The 19,706-nt window shown below is 40.2% G+C and overlaps 1 protein-coding gene across 1 annotated transcript in view; it reads left to right on the forward strand.

The window, feature by feature from the left end:
• Positions 1 to 5,777: 5,777 nt before the first annotated feature.
• The window catches only part of ARL8B (ARF like GTPase 8B), a 47,019-nt gene continuing 33,090 nt past the window's right edge, over positions 5,778 to 19,706 (forward strand). Inside the window, exon 1 of the mRNA XM_081276318.1 lies at positions 5,778 to 6,100. Within this exon, the coding sequence (XP_081132444.1) occupies positions 5,978 to 6,100 (123 nt within the window). The 5' untranslated portion in view covers positions 5,778 to 5,977. The remainder of the gene's footprint in view (positions 6,101 to 19,706) is intronic.

Genomic DNA, 19,706 nt, shown 5'->3' on the forward strand with positions numbered 1-19,706 from the left:
AATGAAGCTATACAGTAATGTTTGCAAGATGTTCCCACTTTTGTAAATAAAAGAATGCTTAAGAATGGGGTGCATTGGTGTGATCTCAGCTACCTGGGAGGATGAGGGAGGAGGATCACAAATTCCAGGCCAGCCAGGTGGCCAGGGCAACTTAGAGAGATCCTACCTCAAAATAAATTAAAAGGCCTGTAGCTTAGTGGTACAGTCCCTGGTGGATTCAAGTCCCAGGACCAAAACAACAACAACAAGTGCTGGCGAGGAAGTGGGGAAAAGGGTACTCTTGTACATTGCTGGTGGGACTGCAAATTGGTGCGGCCAATTTGGAAAGCAGTATGGAGATTCCTGGGAAAGCTGGGAATGGAACCACCATTTGACCCTGCTATTGCCCTTCTCGGACTATTCCCTGAAGACCTTAAAAGAGCATGCTACAGGGATACTGCCACATCGATGTTCATAGCAGCACAATTCACAATAGCTAGACTGTGGAACCAACCCAGATGCCCTTCAATAGATGAATGGATAAAAAAAAGTGGCATTTATACACCGTGAAGTATTACGCAGCACTAAAAATGATAAAAATCGTGGAATTTGCAGGGAAATGGATGGCACTAGAGCAGATTATGCTTAGTGAAGCTAGCCAATCCCTAAAAAACAAATGCCAAATGTCTTCTTTGATATAATGAGAGCAACTAAGAATAGAGCAGGGAGGAAGAGCAGGAAGAAAAGATTAACATTAAACAGAGACATGAGGTGGGAGGGAAAGGGAGACAAAAGGGAAATTGCATGGAAATGGAGGGAGACCCTCATTGTTATGCAAAATTACATATAAGAGGTTGTGAGGGGAATGGGAAAATAAACAAGGAGAGAAATGAATTACAGTAGATGGGGTAGAGAGAGAAGATGGGAGGGGAGGGGAGGGGGGATAGTAGAGGATAGGAAAGGTAGCAGAATACAACAGTTACTAATATGGCATTATGTAAAAATGTGGATGTGTAACTGATGTGATTCTGCAATCTGTAAAAAAAAAAAAACTGATCACTTCGTAGATACAGGGTTAAAAATGCTCAAAGATGGTTTACTTTTGTTTAAATATACTTCTCTGTTTATTTATTTATTTATTTAGTATGGGGGACTAACCCCAGAGGCATTTTACCACTGTGCTATATCCCTAGTCCTTTTTGTTCTATTTATTTCATTTATTTTGAGGTAGAGTCTGGTTAAACTGCTGAAGGCCTTGCTAAGTTGCCCAGAGTTGCTAGGATTACAGTTGTGCACCGATATGCCTGACTGTTTTATTATTATTTTTATAACCCTTTGGTTTTTATGATAAAAAATAATTTGTAATTTCTTCTTTTTTTTTTTTAAATGGGAAATCAAATTCCACAGTTGAGCAGTGGATTTTCCATTGACTAGTGATTTTAGAAGTGGAAAGAATTACAATAACTGTAGATGAATGTTCAATTCCTCATTTTAAAATTAGCTTGGGACGGGGATATAACTCCGTGGTACAGTGCTTGCCTAAAGTGCAGAGCACTGGGTTTTATATCCAGCACCTAAATAAATAAATGAATGAGCTTTTTTTTTTTTTTCACTTGTTCATTGTCCGTCTCTCCCACTAGAGCAGAAGTTATGTGATAACCAACACCTACATGCTTCCAACAGCCCAGTCCCAGCAACATTCCCTAAAGCAAAGCCATAGCCTGCTTCTGCTCTTGCCCTCTATATTCGTTTGCTAGGGCTACCATAAGGAAGTGTCATAAACTGGGATGCTTAAAACCTCAAATGTCTCACAGTTCTGGAGGCTAGCCATCTGCAATCTCAGGGTCACAGGGCCTTGTTCTCTCTGAAGCCTCCAAGAGAGGAGAAACTGTTTGCTGATAATCCTTGGTGTTCCTGGGCTTACAGGTGCCACATTTTGATCCCTGCCTTCTTTGACACATGGCCATCTCCCCTCAGCTGTCTGGTCTCTTCTTATCAGGACAGGAGTCATAGAGTGTCATCTGATTCCAGTAGGATCCTATATTTCCAAAAAATGGTCTTGTTCCTTTTTTGAGGGGGGGTGTGCTGGGAATGGAACATAGGGCCTCTTGCATGCTAGTCAAGAGCTCTAGCACTGAGCTATATCCCCAGTTCTTTTGATTTTGAGACAAGATATCACTACGTTGCCGAGGAGCTCCCTAAAGTTGCTGAGGCAGGCGTTGAAGTTGCAATCATCCTGCTTCATATTCCTGATTTACTGGGATTATAGGTGTGTGGCAACACAACCAGCAAGAGATAGGACTTAAACAAATATATATATATATTGGGGATTGAATCCAGGGTACTTTAGCACTGAGCCATATCCCCAGCCCTTTTTAATATTTTTATTTAGAGACAGGGTCTCTCTAAGATGCTTAGGGCCTTGAAACAAATCTTTTTGAATGGAGGGGAGGCACATAATTCAACCCATGAACCCATGACACTCTCCCACGCTAATACTCCACAGATCTGCTTCAGTGAACATTTTTTTCCGGGGGTGGGGGCAGACTGGGGATTTAACCCAGGGATGCTTAACTACTGAGCTCCACCCCCAGTCCTTTTTATTTTTTTGTTTTAAGACAGGGTTTTGTGGAATTGCTGAGCTTGGCCTTGAACTTGCAATCCTCCTGCCCCAGCCTCTCAGGTTTCTGGGTTTACAAGTGTGCACCACCACACCCGACTTGAATGAACTTTTAAACATATACATTTCATCTCTCTCCTGATTTCTCATTACATGGAACAACATCCAAACTAGATTCCCCGTTCTGTACTCCATCTGGTTCCTGCCTTTTTCTCCACCCACCTCTTTCCAACCTGGTTTTCCTAATCTCTGCCAGGCACATTGTCTTCATATGCCCCTAATGTTTCAGGCTCCTTCCCCTTCAGGACTTTGCTCTTCTTCCCAGAATGTGCTTCTCCCGGAAATCTGCCTTGTTCTCTTTTTCGCTTCCTCCAAGTCTTTCCTCCCAGGGCTCCAGGTCTAGAGAATAGAGTTCACTCCTGCCCACTCTCTCTGTTCCTGTTCAGTTTTCTTTCTTTCTTTTTTTTTTTTTACACCAGTGATTGAACCCAGAGGTGCTTAACCAGTGAGACACACCCCCATCCCTTTTGTATTTTATTTAGGGACAGGGTCTTCATTGATTTGCTCTGGGCCTCACTAAATTGCTGAGGCTGCCTTTGAACTTGCAATCCTCTTGCCTCAGCCTCCGGAGTTGCTGGGATCACAGGCATGTGCTACTGTGCCTGGCCTGTTCAGTACTGCGCCTCATTCTATTCCATGTTTGTTTGTTTACTAGACTTTGTCTCCACTGGCAAGTAAATTCCATGAGGGCCACTCACACTGTCTGGCCACTGGAGATCAAGTTCATACATGCTAGGCATACGCTGTACTACCAAGGTACATCCTCAGCCCAGGGGCACCTTTATTCCCTTACTGGAGATTGAACCCAGGAGTGGTCTACCACTGAGCCACACCCCCAGTCCCTTTTATTTTTTATTTTGAGCCAGGGTGACCTGGAACATTTGATCCTCTTGTCTCAGCCTCCCCAGTCAATAGGATTACAGGTGTGCCACCTCACCCAGCGCAAAGGGATTTTTAATAAATTTAAAATCCTTGCAGATTTTTAAGAAATTCAAAATCATCTTCCTCCTCCTCCTCCTCCTCCTCCTCATTTGGTATTGGGAATTAAATCCCAGGGTACTCTAGCACAGAGCTATATCCCCAGCTCTTTTTTTTTTTCTGAGACAGAATCTCACTAAGTTGCTGAGGCCTTAAATTTCGATCCTCCTGCCTTAGCCTTTCAAATAGCTGAAATTACAGGCATGTGCCACCAGCCCAGCTTAAAATACTTTTTTTTTTTTTTTTTTTTTTTTTTAGTGCTGGAGATTCAACCCAGGGATGCTTTACTACTGGGTTACATCCACAGCCTTTTTTATTTTTTATTTTATTTATTAAAAATTTTTTAAAAAATTTAGTTGTTGATGGACCTTTATTTTTCGTTTATTTATATGCAGTGCTGAGAATCAAACCCAGTGCCTCACACATGCTAGGCAAGCACTCTAGCACTGAGCCACAACCCCAGCCCCCTTTTTTATTTTTTGAGACAGGGTCTCACTAAGTTGCTGAGGCTGTCCTTGAATTTGTGGCCCTCCTGCTTCAGCCTCCCAAATTGTTGGGATTAAAGTTGTGCCCCACTGCACACAGTTTAAATTACATTTTGAACAGGTAACCCACTTAGGTGGCTAAAAAATCAAAATGGTATGAAAAGGTTCCTGGAGAAGTCTAATTTCCATTCTTGTACTCTATGTAGTTCTCTCTACCCCCACAGGAAAATGTTTTTATTATTCTCCCAGGATTTTATTATGCAAATACCACATATTTCCTTATATATTCATATTTTCCTGTCTTATTCCAAAAATACCATATATACATATATTTACATATATATTCTTATTTCCCCATCTTACACCAAAGATATTATTATATACACAGTCAGAACCTTGAGTTTCTGTTTCTTGAAAGTATTTCCTGGACATCATTCCAATGGTTTAGAACTTTCTTCTTATTTTTCCTTTACAGCTTATAAAGTGTCCCCCCAGAAGACACAACATTATTTATTTATTTTATTTTTCAATTTTTGCTAGTGGGGATGGAACACAGGGGTGCTTTACAACTGAGCCACATCTCATCTCAGCCCTTTTTTATTTTTTATTTTGAGACAGGGTCTTGCTAAGTTGTTTAGGGCTTCACTAAATTGCTGAGGCTGACCTTGAACTTGTGTTCCTCCTGCCTCAGCCTCCTGAGTTGCTTGGATTATAGGCATAGACCAACATGCTTAACCACAGCATAGTTTATTTTACCAGTTCCCCACTGATTTAAACATTTGATGTTTCTCATCTTTTGCTATTACCAAAAATGTGGGTCAGGGTTTTTAATTTATTTTTTATTGTTTTATTTATTTATTTATTTTGGTACCAGGGATTGAACCCAGAGGCACTTAACCACTGAGCCACATCCCCAACACTTTTTAAAAAACATTTATTTTTTTAGTTGTTGATGGACATTTATTTTATTCATTTATTTCTATGCACTGTGGATAATTGAACCCAGTGCCTCACCACATGTGAGGCAAGCACTCTACCACTGAGCCACAACCCCAGCCCTCCCCAACCCTTTTTATGTTTTATTTTGAGACAGGGTCTCACTAAATTGCTTATGGCCTAGTTGCTGAGGCTGTCCTTGAACTTTTGATCCTTCTGCCTCTGCCTCCAGAGTTGCTGAGATTACAGGTGTGTGCCACCACACCCAGCTCAAGAGTTTTTTATTCTATGCTAACCTCTTCACTGCTCAGTCTTTTTTTCCCCCGTATTTTTTTTTTATTGGTGCAGTATAGTTTACATAATGGTGGGATTTTTTGTGATGTATTTGTACATGCACACAGTTACCACCATATAATTTAAACCCCCACAAATCTTGAAGTCTTCCCGCAGAGTACGTTGTCGAAGAACACTCAGAGAAAACTTGAATAAGTGTATAGACGAGTGGGTGAATGCATGAGTGGACGAATGAAGGGCGAATGAACCATCAATGAGCGAGCCAAGGAGGCATGCAGGGTGCAGGGCACTGAAAGCAGTTCAGGTGCAGTTGGCCTGTGTGCTGTGCTGCGGCGAGACTCCCGCTAGGAGGCGCTGCAGGCGGCGGGCGCGCCTGGCCAGGTGGGGATGGTCGCTCTTGCCGTGCGCGCCGGCTGCGGCGCGGGGCCGAGCGTGGGGGGTAGGGCGAGTCATATGACCCGCTTGGCTTCCTGGCTCCGGCCGCCGCCGCCCGCCCGTGTCCGCCCGTGTCGCGCCGGGGCCCCGAAGAGCCGTTGGCGGGGTCCGGGCTGAAGCCCGCTCGTGTGGAAGTGTTCGTCGCCGTTGCCTCCCGCCGTCCCGTCCGCCTTCGCTCAGCGCCGTCATCATGCTGGCGCTCATCTCCCGCCTGCTGGACTGGTTCCGCTCGCTGTTCTGGAAGGAGGAGATGGAGCTGACGCTGGTGGGGCTGCAATACTCGGGCAAGACCACCTTCGTCAATGTCATCGCGGTGAGCGTCCGCCCTGGTTCTGCCGCCCGCGGGTCGGCGGGCTCCTCCCCTAGGGCTGGGGTCAGGTCGCCCCCTCTGGGCGCGGCGGGACGGGCGGGGGCCTGTGACCTGACCGTCCCCTACCGGGGGTCCGGAGGCGGCTTTTCGCGCGCCGGCGGCCGAGGTCGGCAGCGGCAGGGTTAATCGTGTTTGGTCTCCACGAAAGAGCTGTGCCTTTCAACGCGACCGAGGCCCGGGGACAGGGTCGCCCGGAGCTTGTCACGTTGTTTAAAGTGCTGTTGTTGTGGGGCTGGGAGGGAGTGCCGAGTCTCTCGGTTTGGCTCCGTGTGGAAGCAGCTCAATGGTTACACTCCAGTCCGTCACTCTCCCGTTAGGGTGGGATTTGGCGTCGAGTGAGCCTAAAGAAAGAAGAGCCCTTTTTTCAAGTTGCTGCTTGGGACCAAGTGGCCCATTGTTGAGGCCAGGAGAGCGGTGTGGGCGCCCTACAGAAGAATTCTGAGGGCCGCTTGACCTCTCTCTGAATTCACTTACTGGTTTCCACTGGTCTTCCTAAGGTCGAAGATTCAGCCGATGGCAGAGGGGAGGGACAGTTCCACCGAGTCTACGGTAGTCCTAGTGTTTATGAAGCCAAGGAGTGGGGTGTGGGTGTGTTTTGCAGCGCTAATTGTCTTATTAAACGAATGGGCAAGATGGATCTTCTGCAGTCAGCGTCACGTTAACTGTCTTGCAAAAGGGGATTTGTCTTCTTCGTGTGCTTCTCACTTGAGAAGGGACTGCCAGGAACCGAACTTATGCCAGGCCCAGGGAATGGGTGTTAGGGCGGGAAATGGCTCTGAGAACTTACATACAATGCCGTGTTTATTCAGCAGTGGTTAAGTAGGATGGTTATTCGGTTGTGCGTTTTGGGTTGGGGAAGGAATAGGAGTGAAGGATTTCTCCTCTGTCTTTACTTAGAAAGTTGCTGTGATTCAGTGTTGTCTGGTAGGGGCTTGGACTTGCCAGGGATGAGCTTTAGAACTGTTCTGAAGAGAGATTTCGGCAGTTCTTTCGCCTTTTAGATGACTGTTGAAATCTTTATTTAACTGGCTGTCCAACTGGTTTGGTTACAGGAGTGATTCAAACACTTGTTGGAGAAAATACGTAGCTTGTGACTCTTAGTCCTTGCAGTATAGAGCAACAGGGGTGAGTAAGACTTGGAGGAAGCAAGATTAGTAGAAATCAAATGTCTTCTGGAGAATATTGCATATAAGTATAAAGGAAAATTGCCAACGGGTTTTACTCCTTTTGTAATGTTATTATTTTTCTTAAAATGACTCTTTTAAATATCTGGTGTGACTAATAAGAAAAAACAAACTTTAGGTCATGTATTCATATTAAAACTTTAATATAATATGAAAAAGGTGAGGCTTTAGCCTGAGTGGCCTAAATTTTCTGATATTTACTTAAGAATTGTAGTCACCTTCTAAATCCCATCCCTTTGACAAGGTTGATTTGTGCAATCAACTGCTTCTTGCAGAAAACTAGTTATGCATGGAAAAATATTAAAAAGTTGAGTGAATATTTGTGAAACTTGTTGATTTAAGTACTTATATCTTCAGTAGACATTATAACTTAATATTATAAGCTTGAACTTTGATGTCAAGGAACCCTGATTTTGAAATCTGGATCTGCCACAGCTTCCTTGAGTCCTTGCTTCTCATCAATTAAAAGCAGATAATAATATGTTTCTTATAGAATTGTTCTGAGAAGTAAATGCAGTGGAAAATGTTCAGTGACTAGCAGTATGCCTTCCCATTTAAGGGGTAGCTAAATGGCAACTATTGTTATTATTTGTAGTGTCTCTATCTATTTAATGCAGAAACAATGAAAAATACTGAGAAAGGCACTCAGCTGTGATTGTTTCCTTTGAATCTCAGGTTGTACCTAAATGCCAGCTACAGTAGTAGATTTAAGGCTGTTGTAAAGTAATCACATCATGCTCTCTCCTTTCACATTAGTTTATTTTAGTTAACAACAGCATAACTTCTGCAGAGATGTTGAATTCACAGTGACACAGTGGTTCTAACTATTAATCTTAGATATTCTCTTTGAGGTAAAATGGTGTGGAGAGGCTTTGTTAAGAAAATCTGTCATCACAAAAATGATTAGGATAATCAGTTAACTTGATGTAATCATTCCACATTATATAATTCATAAGAACAATTCTGATTCATTAATTAAAAATAACACTAGTTTTAGAAAAGGAGTAAAAACCTATACTGTAATTGACATTGGCCTTCAGAATGCTGAAAGAGGTACCTTGTAAACCTTAGACTCTGATTTTTTTAACCTTTATTTTATTAATTTATTTTTATGTTATGCTGAGGATCGAATCCAGTGTCCCACATGTGCTAACCAAGTGCTCTACCATTGAGCTGTAACCCTGACCCCTAATCTGTGGTTTTTATAGAATATATTGAGAGTGAAGAAAATGTTAGTGATTTAAAGGATTTTTAGATAAAAATGATGTATCTAAAGTATTAAAACAATCCAGGTGTGGTGGCTCATGTCTGTAATCCCAGCAGCTTGGGACACTGAGACAGGAGGACTGCTACTTCAAAGCCAGCCTCAGCAAATGTGAGATGCTAAGCAACTCAGGGAGACCCTGTCTCTAGATAAAATACAAAATAGAGCTAGGGGTGTGGCTCAATGGTCAAGTGCCCCTGAGTTCCATCCCGAAACACCCCCTGCCCCCCCCACAAAAAAATTGAGCCTTATTAAAAGTATTTTTTGAACAAATTATTAACTAATCAAGTATAGATTCATCAAATTTAAATATCACTGTATCTATCTTAAAAGGTAAGACAGATTTAATAGATATAATTTATCTTACTCAAAAGGTTTGTGAAGCTGAACTACTTAAAAGTAGGGTTTGGTTCAATTCTAAAAGATGAGGCTGTTAAGTTAAAGTTACAGAGATGTTAGTCTTCAAATACTTACTCATAGGGTTGTGGTTTTTTTTTTTGTTTTTTTTTTTAAAGTTGCGCTGGGGATTGAACCTAGAACCTACTGCATGCTAGGCAAGCACTCTGTCACCTCGCCCAACTCATAGGGTTTTGAAACTGAAACGATACCTCATTTTATCTAATATTTTATGAAGGAACATTTGATTTACATAATGTTCTCTTTTGTTTTGAACATTCTAAAAAGAAACACCCGTGGACTTTAATTTTATGTTTGTTTCAGGGAATGAAATAAAGCCTGTTGTTAACTATTCTGGCAGTTATTGCATAATAAGTCATGTGTGTTTTGTGTGTAGTGAATATTGAGTAATCTTTGGAACTCTTACAGTTTATAGTATAGTTACCTAGAAATAATGAGTATGAATTTGCCAAAACGTTGTACAACAGATTTTTATAAATGAATAAAATGGATATTGTTATGAAAATTTATCTATACTTTTAACAGATTTTGTTAATCAGGAAGGTTAGTCCATGGAAATTAATTACTACTGAGAATTAAGAAAAGAAAATGTGTGGGAAGGTTGTAGAAATCTGAATCCAGAGTCCTTTTTTTGGGAGGGGGTGGTACTAGGGATTGAACCTGTAGTGCCAGCCCTTTTTATTTTTTATTTTGAGACTGGGTCTTGTTAAGTTTCTGAGACTGGCCTTGAACCTGTAGTCCTTCTGCTCAGCCTCCCAAGTTGCTAGGGGATGACAGGCATGCATCATTGTGTCCATCTCTAGTGTCTTTTAAAAAAAGAGTTTGTAACAGCCTTCCTTATTCTAACTTTACCCTTATTTCAAAGAGTGACCAGGAAGTCCAGAGAGGCAAGTGAAATTCCAAAGTCAGCAATGCTAGGAAATAGCAAGGATAGAGTTATAACCCAGGAAAATGCACTTTCTTCTTTTTCTCCGGACCTCTTTGGATTCAGCTGAGGTTAGAACCAGAGAGCTTATAGTTGGAAGATTTTAATCGTTTAAAAATAATTTTCATGCCTGGTGTGGTTGGTTGTGCGGCCTGTATTCCAAGCACTTCGGGAGGCTGATGCAGGAGGATCAGAGTTCAAAGCCAGCTTTAGCAAAAGCAAAGCGCTGAGTAACTCAGTGAGACCCTGTCTCTAAATAAAATACAAAATAGGGCTGGCGATGTGGCTCAGTAGTCTAGTGCCCCAGAGTTCAATCCCCGCTACCAAAAAAAAAAAAAATCATTTTTGTGTGCTGGTGATGTTGGGCAGTGGTAAAGCACTTGACTAAAGTATGTAAGATCTGGGTTTAATCTTCAGCATACACACACAAACGCAAACGCAAAAACTCTTCTCACATATAATATGCTCATCTGTTTAGCAGAGCTGGGGATCAAACTCAGGTCTTCTTCACACATGCTTTGCAAGTGCTCTACCAATGAGCTATACTTCCAGCCCTCTAAATTTGCATGGCATTTTTATATTCAGGCACTTTTCTTTCCTACCATACTGGGGATTAAACCTCTGGCACCCTGTCACAGAGCTACATCCTCAGCCCTTTTAATTTTGAGACTGAGTCTTGCTAACTTGCCCAGACTGGTCTCCAGCTTGCCTCAGCCACCTATGTACCTGTGCTTACAGGCCTGTGCCACTGTACCTGTCTGCATTTAGGCATCTTAAGCATGTGTGTTTGCAAACTATTACATGTAAGGACTTGAAGTGTTTGTGTATATTATATATGTTATATATACACTCATGTATATGGACATTAGGGAAAGGAGTGAATGATAATCAGTGGAAAGGAAGAGTAGTGGAAAACTATGTTGACAAATTTAAATAACTGGCTAATAGGCATTGTTGAGTTAATGGACTGTTTTTTGTTTGTCTGTTTGGTTGGTTGGTTTTTTTGTGCTTGGGATAGAACCCAGGGGAGCTTAACCACTGAGTTACACCCCACCCCTTTTTTAAAAATATTTTTATTTAGAGACAGGGTCTTGCTGAGTTGCTTATGGCCTTGCTGAGTTGTTAAGACTGGCTTTGAATTATAATCCTCCTGCCCCAGCCTCCTGAGCTGCTAGGATTACAGATGTGTGCCACTACTCCTGACTGGACTACTTTTAATATATGAAGATTAGAAATATATGTGTGGGCTGGGGATGTGGCTCAAGCCGTAGCGCGTTTGCCTGGCATGCGTGCGGCCTGGGTTCGATCCTCAGCACCACATACCAACAAAGATGTTGTGTCCGCCGAGAACTAAAATAAATAAATAAATTCTCTCTCTCTCTCTCTCTCTCTCTCTCTCTCTCTCTCTCTCTCTCTCTCTCTCCCCTTTCCTCTCTCTTTAAAAAAAAAAAAAAAGAAATATATGTGTGTGTGTGTGTGTGTGTGTGTATGTATGTATGTGTGTGTATATATATATATATATACACACACACACACACACACACACACACACACACACACACACACATATATATGTATATGTGCTGGAGAGAAAATCCAGTACCTTGCCTGTGTTGACCAAGTGCTATACATTGAGCTATATCCCAAGCCCTAATTTTGGATTTTGTAACATGATTTATTTAATTATTTTGGGGATAAGAATGGCAAAAATCATTTTTAAGGAAAATGTGCTATGGTTCAATTTTTACATGTTTAATAAATCTGAAACTTTGAAAGCTAATCTTCCCATGATGAGGTCTTCAAATATAGATTCAGAATGTTGGAACATGAGACATCCTACCTCAGATGGTCTCTTTAAAGGGTTTTTGTGTATGTGTGTGTGTGGTGGTAGGTGGGGGTTGCGTGTGGTAGTGGGAATTGAACCCAGTACCTCGTGTGCTAGGTAAGCCCTCTGCTACTAAGCTACATCCCTAGCCATTTATTTTTATTTTTTGTTTGGGACAGGGTCTCGCTAGGTTGCCCAGGACTTTGAATTTACAATTATTCTGCTTCAGCCTCCCTGGTAGCTGGAATTACAGGTGTGTGCCACTGTGCCTGGCCATAGTTTATATATTTGGTTATTTCCTCATTATTGGACATTTGAACATTTTCCAGGATGTTGCTGTTGTACATCATCAATTTGATCTGCATTTCCTGAGGATGAGTTCCAGAGTTGACATCATTAGATTAAAAAATTTAAAAATATTTTGTGTCAAATGGCCAAATTGCTTTCTAGAAAGTATGTACTCCCACTGAGAAGATGTTCTGAACAGTTTTCTTATATAAAGTTGAACATGAGCTAAATACTTCATCCTTTGATATCTGTAGGGCAAAACACATTTAGTTTTGTTGATGAGATAAAGTAATATTAGGGGGGCAGGAGTGCCAGGGATTGAACCCAGGGACGCTTATGCACTGAGCCATATCTCCAGCCCTATTTATTTATTTATTTAGAGACAGGGCCTTGCTAAGTTGCTTAGGCCTTTGCTAAGTTGCTGAGGCTGGCCTTGAACTTGTGATCGACCTGCCTCAACCTCCTGAGTGGCTATGATTACAAGTCTGCACCACTATCCCCAGCTTAAACTAGCAGTATTTTTAAACTATTCTGCTAGCTCTGTTTCTGTGTAATACGTCTTTAAAAGTTCCTACTTAATGTTTCAGCAACTTCCAGGACTGAGACTTGACAATGCTTTTTCCCTTATCTTTTATTGAACTCTATCAGCAAGTCATATGAATGTAAATTCAGCTTATACTTTTTTCCTGTCACGATACTGAATTTGTTGTAAACTTATTGGTGAATTATATATTCCAGAATTCTGTCATGCTTCTTTGTATTTCTCATAAATCCGTTGGACCTATTACATTGGTCCTATTACATTTACCCACCCCCCTTTTCCCTTTTCCTTACAGATTATCTTTTCTGTGTCAGAAGTTTAAGAAAGTTTGCCAAGTAGACTACTTTTTTGCCTCCACCCCCCTGCCCTGTAGTAGGGATTGAATCTAGATGTGCTCTGTCACTGATCTTTTTCAGTGCTGGGGATCAAACTCAGGGCTGCTAACATTGTTCACTTAGTATTTAAAATCAGGTGATAATTTAAAGCACTTAGTTTTTCTATGATGTGAAAAAGCCAAACTCTTTAATGGAGTAGTTTCTTCAAAGTCAAAACCATAAGCCATACCTTCTATTATGCTATTTTTTTCAGGTTACAGTATTTCTTAAATTAGATATGGGTCTTGTATTTGGATCCAATTTCATAGTTTGCTTGGTTTTCTATACCAGAATGACATTCTTATTTCCTAAAAGGAATTTTTTCTTCTTTTTTTTTAATTTTTACTTTAAATTTATTTATTTATTCTAATTTGTTATACATGACAACAGAATGCATTTCAATTCGTAGTACACACATAGAGCACAATTTTTCATGTCTCTGGTTGTTCACAAAGTAGAATCTCACCACTCCTGTTTTTATACATATACCTAGGGTAATGATGTCCATCTCATTCCACCATCTTTCCTACCCCCATGTCCCCTCCCTTCTTATCCCTCCCCTTGGTTCTATCTAAAATTCCTCCATTCCTCCTTTGCTTCTTCCCTCATGCCCATTATGGATCAGCATCCGCATATCAGAGAAAACATTCGGCCTTTGTTTTTTTGCAATTGGCTTATTTCAGTTAGGGTAATATTCTCTACTCCATTTAGGGTGATATTCTCTACTCCATCCATTTACCTGCTAATGCCATGATTTTAGTCTCTTTTAATGCTGAGTAATATTCCATTGTGTATATATACAAGAGTTTCTTTATCCATTCATCTACTGAAGGGCATCTAGGTTGGTTCTACAATCTAGCTACTGTGAATTGTGCTGCTGTAAAAATTGATGAGGCTGTGTCACTGTAGTATGCTGTTTTTAAGTCCTTTGGGTATAAACCAAGGAGTGGGATAGTTTGGTCAAATGGTGGTCCCATTCCCAGTTTTCCAAGGAATCTCCATACTGCTTTCCAGATGGGTTGCACCAATTTGCAGTCCCACCAGCAGTGTATGAGTGTGTCTTTTTCCCTACATCCTCGCGGCTGGGGTTGTAGCTCAGTGGTAGAGTGCTTGCCTAGCATGTATAAGGCACTGGGTTTGATTCTCAGCACCACATTAAAAAAAAATAAAATAATTAAAGATACTGTATCCATCTACAGCTAAAAATATTTTTAAAAATTATCAGAGCCAGGTATACTGGTGCATACATGTAATCCCAGTTGCTCTTGATGCTAAGACAGAATTAAAAGTTTGAGGCCAGCCTGGGCACTTAGTGAGACCTTTTGCAAAATAAAATATAAAGGGACAGGGACATAGCTCAGTGGTCAAGCGATTGCCTAGCATGTGTAGGGCCCTATGTTCAACCTCCATCGTTGTAAAACAAAACAAAAAAACTCAACCAAAATAGTTTAGGACTTATCTCTAAGAATATATATTTCTACAATGATTGTACTGGCAAAATAAGATTTTAGATATGTAAGAAATGATATTTAAGTTTGGAAATGGTGATCTTTTCTCCTAAACTGGGTTAGAAAGGTAATTATTTGTTGTAAAAAACTTGGATTATAGGGGCTGGAGATGTGGCTCAAGCGATAGCGCGCTCACCTGGCATGCGTGCGGCCCGGGTTCGATCCTCAGCACCACATACAAACAAAGATGTTGTGTCCGCCGAGAACTAAAAAATAAATATTAAAAAAAATTCTCTCTCTCTCTCTCCCCTCTCTCACTCTCTCTTTAAAAAAAAAAAAGTCCTCATATTTAAAAAAAAAAAACTTGGATTATAATTGGCAAAATGATACTAATATTTTTTGTATCCATGTACTTTGTAGCAGTTGCTTTAGGATCTACAAAAGTGTTATTATGAGAATATATTTTGAGCCAAAATTTGGTTGGCGTATGAGTGTGATATGTTAATTTGGAGTATGTTCAAATTAAGTGACTATATGTGTTAGAATGGCATAGAGGTTAAGACTTGAGCCAAACTCTGCAAGTTGTGTTATCTTTGTCAAGTTGTTAAACCCCTCAGTGTGTTTCCTTCTGTGTAAAGTAGAAATAAAGTACTATTTATCTTATAGAATTGTTAACAAGTTAATGTGCCTAAAACACTTTGAACACGTTCAAGAAGAGCCCATCAAAAGTGTCTAGCATGTGTAGGACCCTTAACTGCTAGATTACTATAGTATAATTTTCTTAAGGGTGGGGATTGCTGTCTCTTTCACTGATGGATTCCAAGCACTTGGCACAGTGCCTGGCATGTACTAGATACTCAAATATTTGTTCAAATGGACAAATACTATTCAAAATATAAGCAAAAAATGTATTTGTGAACTCATGTTCATACTGCATCATGCAAATATAGCCTATTGATAAGAATGGTGTTCTGGATTCCCACAGATTTGAATATTGATATGTCCATATCACTTAAGTAAATATTCTCTGGTTTATTTTTTACTTCTATAAAACGGAGGTCATCACAAAACTGGTCTAGAATAGTGAGAATTAAATAATTAACATATGCAAAGTGTTTAGCACCGTGCTAACATAGAACGAATTCAATAGATGTGGCTTATTTATTATTAGTAGTATAAGATATAATTATTAGCTTTTATGATCAATTCCTTGTTGTTGTTGTTGTTACTGTTACTGTTACTGGGGATTATACTCAGGAGTGTTCTACAACTGAACTACATCCCCATCTCTTTTTATTTTGAAATAGGGTCTCCCTCATTTGCTCAGGTTGGCCTTGGACTTGCCATCTTCTTGCCTCAGCGTGCAAAGTAGCAGGGCTTACAGACATGCTCCACCGAGTCTGGCATATTCAATTACATATAGATTTCACTTTTATATTTTAAATATTAATTGCTTGTATTTAGGAAGTCTGTTGTTTTTCTTTTGTTGAATCATTGGAACACATTTTAATTTATCATGCTGAATTTGATAACAGATAAACTGGTGGAAAAAATGTTTTTAGTTTCTAGGTAGGCTAGTAAATTTTAATTTTCTTGCTTTATTGCCTAGACAGAAACATTGCGGCATAATATTGAATCCAAGTGTGGAGAGGGTGCATCTTTATTTTGTTCATAATCCTGGAGGAGTATTTTTTTTGTTTGTTTGTTTGGATTTGTTTTTGGTACTGGGGATTGAACTTGGGGGCCCTTTACCACTGAGCTACATCTAGTCCTTAATTTTTTTGAGACAGGGTCTCACTAAGTTGCTGAGGGTATTGGTAAGTTGCTAAGGCTGGCTTCCAAGTTGAGGTCCTCCTGCCTCAATTTCCTGAGTTTTTATTGCTGGGGGTATGCACCACCACACATAGCTGTCACAAACCAAGATGCACATGTGTATTGTTTTGTTTTCATGGCTTGTTCTGTGGTTCTCACCGAGCTATAACATGGCTTGTGAGACCTGACCAAACTTGCCACACCTGTGTGCTGTGCCTTCTGGGAGGAAGAATCTTCCTTAGAAATTCATGCTTCTGGGCTGGGGATGTGGCTCAATCGGTAGCGCGCTTGCCTGGCATGTGTGCGGCCCGGGTTCGATCCTCAGCACCACATACCAACAAAGATGTTGTGTCCGCCAAGAACTAAAAAATAAATATTAAAAATTCTCTCTCTCTCTCTCTCTCTCTCTCTCTCTCTCTCTCTCTCTCTCTCTCCCCCTCTCTCTCACTCTCTCTTAAAAAAAAAAAAAAAAGAAAAGAAATTCATGCTTCTTCTACTGAAATGTCCTGCTCCTGAGGGTCTTCCTCATGTTCTAGTCAGTGCCCACAACCTGCACCATGTGCATCAGTGCCATCAGTGCTGCCATTGCCATAGGTCACATAGGGCAAAGCTGCCTAGGTTAGTGGTTTTATTTATTTTTGCTGGGGGGAGAGAGTACTGGGGGTTGAACTCGGGAGCACTAGACCCCTGAGCCACACCCCCAGCCCCATTTTGTATTTTATTTATAGACAGATTCTCACTGAGTTGCTTAGCTGCTCGCTTTTCCTGAGGCTAGCTGCTCGATTTTGAACTCAAGATCCTCCTACTTAAGCCTCCTGACCCACTGGGTGTAGGCTAGTGATTTTTGGTGGACCTAGTGATGTAGTTTTTCCTTTGAAGAGGTGAAGTTGGATCTGAACTATTTCTTGGATAGAATAAAATTGCAATTTTTATTGTAGAAATAATTCTAAACAAGGATCTGGAAATATGACTTGTATTTTTTTTTAATCCAACCATTGACTAATGTCAGGAGCCCAGACAACGCATTTAACTTCCTGTTCTTCAGTTTTGATGTTTGTAAAGAGTGAATAATCATTCTGAGAACCTCATGTTCTTTGAGTGAGTGCTATTAGTTCTTACACCTAGAACTCTTAGGCATAGATCAGAGAGTTAAATAAAAGTATAAAGACTCCAGTATTAGATATTGGTTGATGAAATTTCAGTCTCTTGGCAGAAGGAAAAAAAAAAAGCATCATGCAGCTTTATGGCAGGGATTTGGAAAGGTAGACCCAACAGGAAGAACAGCGTTTGGCAATAGTATTTGCCCTCTAGTGCTCTGTGCAAGTGTGTGCTTAGAATGGGTTTTTTGTTCATGGCTGCAAGTTTGTAAACCCCAGCAGGTATTCTGCTGTGTTTGGGTTAACTCATTCTCTTCTAGGTGAGAAATGGCTTCAATGGACTGCATGCAGACTTGCCTCCAAGATATAAAGGGATTTAGTGTCATGTGACTGTTTGCGGGTGCGCTCTCTCTGTCTCTCTCTCCTTCCCAGCTAATGCTTTTTTTTCTTTACTGTCTTCTTGAAAGCTCATTTTTTTCTGTAGATTTTTTTTTTTATGTCAGTATATGGACTTCATCATTAGTAGTGCTAAAGACTGAACCCAGGCCTCACACATGCTAGACAAGTACTCTACCACTGAGCTATAGCCCCAGCCCAATGGAGGGAGACTCATGTTTTCCCTCCATAATTGAGCTGTTTCATTCTAATATTTTTGGACTTCCGTATTTTAATCTCATTTGTTCAGTGACTGAATTAATAAATTTTAAAAAATGTCTTTCTTAAAAACAATCAGGCTGGGGGCTGGGGATGTGGCTCAAGTGGTAGCGCACTCGCCTGGTATGCACTCGGCCCGGGTTCGAACCTCAGCACCACATACAAACAAAGATGTTGTGTCCGCCAAAAACTGAAAAATAAATATTAAAAAAAAATTCTCTCTCTCTCTAAAAAAAAAAAGAAATTTCAAAACTCTTTGAAAGGTATGCTTGAAATGTGTGCAAGCTGTCATATGCAAACTACAGTTCAATAAACTTAATGTTAAAATATCTAATTTAAAAAAAAAAAAAATCAGGCTGGGCATGGTGGTGCACGTCTGTATTTTCAGCGACTTGTGAATCCAAGACAGGAGGACCATGAGTTTGAGATCAAACTGGGCAATTTAGCAAGACCCTATCTCAAAAAGTATAAAGGGCTGTGAGTGTAGTTTGGTGGTAGAGTGCCCCTCACTTTGTAGTGCCAAAGGGAGAAAAATAAATTTTGTTTTTGAGAAATAGAAAGTACAGATACACAAAAATCTTTTTAACATGAAGATATATTTATTACTGTTTAGTTGTTTATCCTTTGAGTTTTTTTATGTCTTTTATATTTGCAAATATGTTTTCTTGGTAACAGAATCTTGGTGTACATAGAAAGCGATCTACTTAATTTATTCTCTTTGATAGGCAATAAAATTCAATCATATTCAAAATGGAACTCTTTATCCCTTCCTCCCCTAATCCAAGGGATCATCATCTGTCTATTTCTTTTTCATTTTTTTTTCCTTTTCTTTTCTGGTTCCAAGGAATATACCAGGACCTCATACCTGCAAGGAAATACTGTATCACTGAGCTATATTCCCAGTTCCTTTTCATTTCTTGAAAAGATTAAATCAAATAGATGTGATAGCCCTTAATAAATGAATCTTTTGATTATAGCTATTGTTTTCCACTTGTTAATTTTAGGATGTTGGATTAAATCAGGGCTTCATGCGTGCTAGCTAAGTGTTCTACTACTGACCCAAAACCCCATCCCTTTTTCACTTTTATTTTGAGATTAAGTTACCCAGGTTGACCTCAAACTTTATCCACCTGCCTCAGCTCCCCTGTAACTGGATTTGTAATGCTTTGAAGTATTCAGAGATACAGTTCATTTTGGAACATGTAAACATTTACCATAAAAAAAGTTAGGAAAACTATCTTTACTGTGTTATTCTTTGGGGTAGCACAGATTGTTCCTAAACATCCTACAATTGCTTAATCACCCTTTTCCCCATACACAGGGAGCATTCAATAAAAATTTCTTCTATTATTTAATTAATGAAGCAATTGACTATTTTATAAAATGTCTTCCTATAACATGTTTCCCTTAAGTAGGTGTTCATTGGCTTTTTTTAAATCATTTTTTTTTAGTTGAAGATGGACACACAATATCTTTGTTTATTAATTTATTTTTTATATGGTACTGAGGCTTGAACCCAGTGCCTCATGTCTGCAAGGCAAGTGCTCTACCACCAAGCCCCTTCCCCAGCCCATGTTCATTGGCTTTTGTAAGGTAAAGCTTGGTCAAGTGACACAGTTGTCAAATGGTCTGGAGTTCAATTCCAATTCCTAAGAGGTGATAAATCTGAGCTCCATACTTGGAGACAAATCCTTTAGGATCTTGCTTTGCAACTTGATAA

The sequence above is a fragment of the Spermophilus citellus genome (assembly GCF_964194105.1).
Source record: "Spermophilus citellus genome assembly, chromosome: 19".
NCBI classification, from domain to species: domain Eukaryota; kingdom Metazoa; phylum Chordata; class Mammalia; order Rodentia; family Sciuridae; genus Spermophilus; species Spermophilus citellus.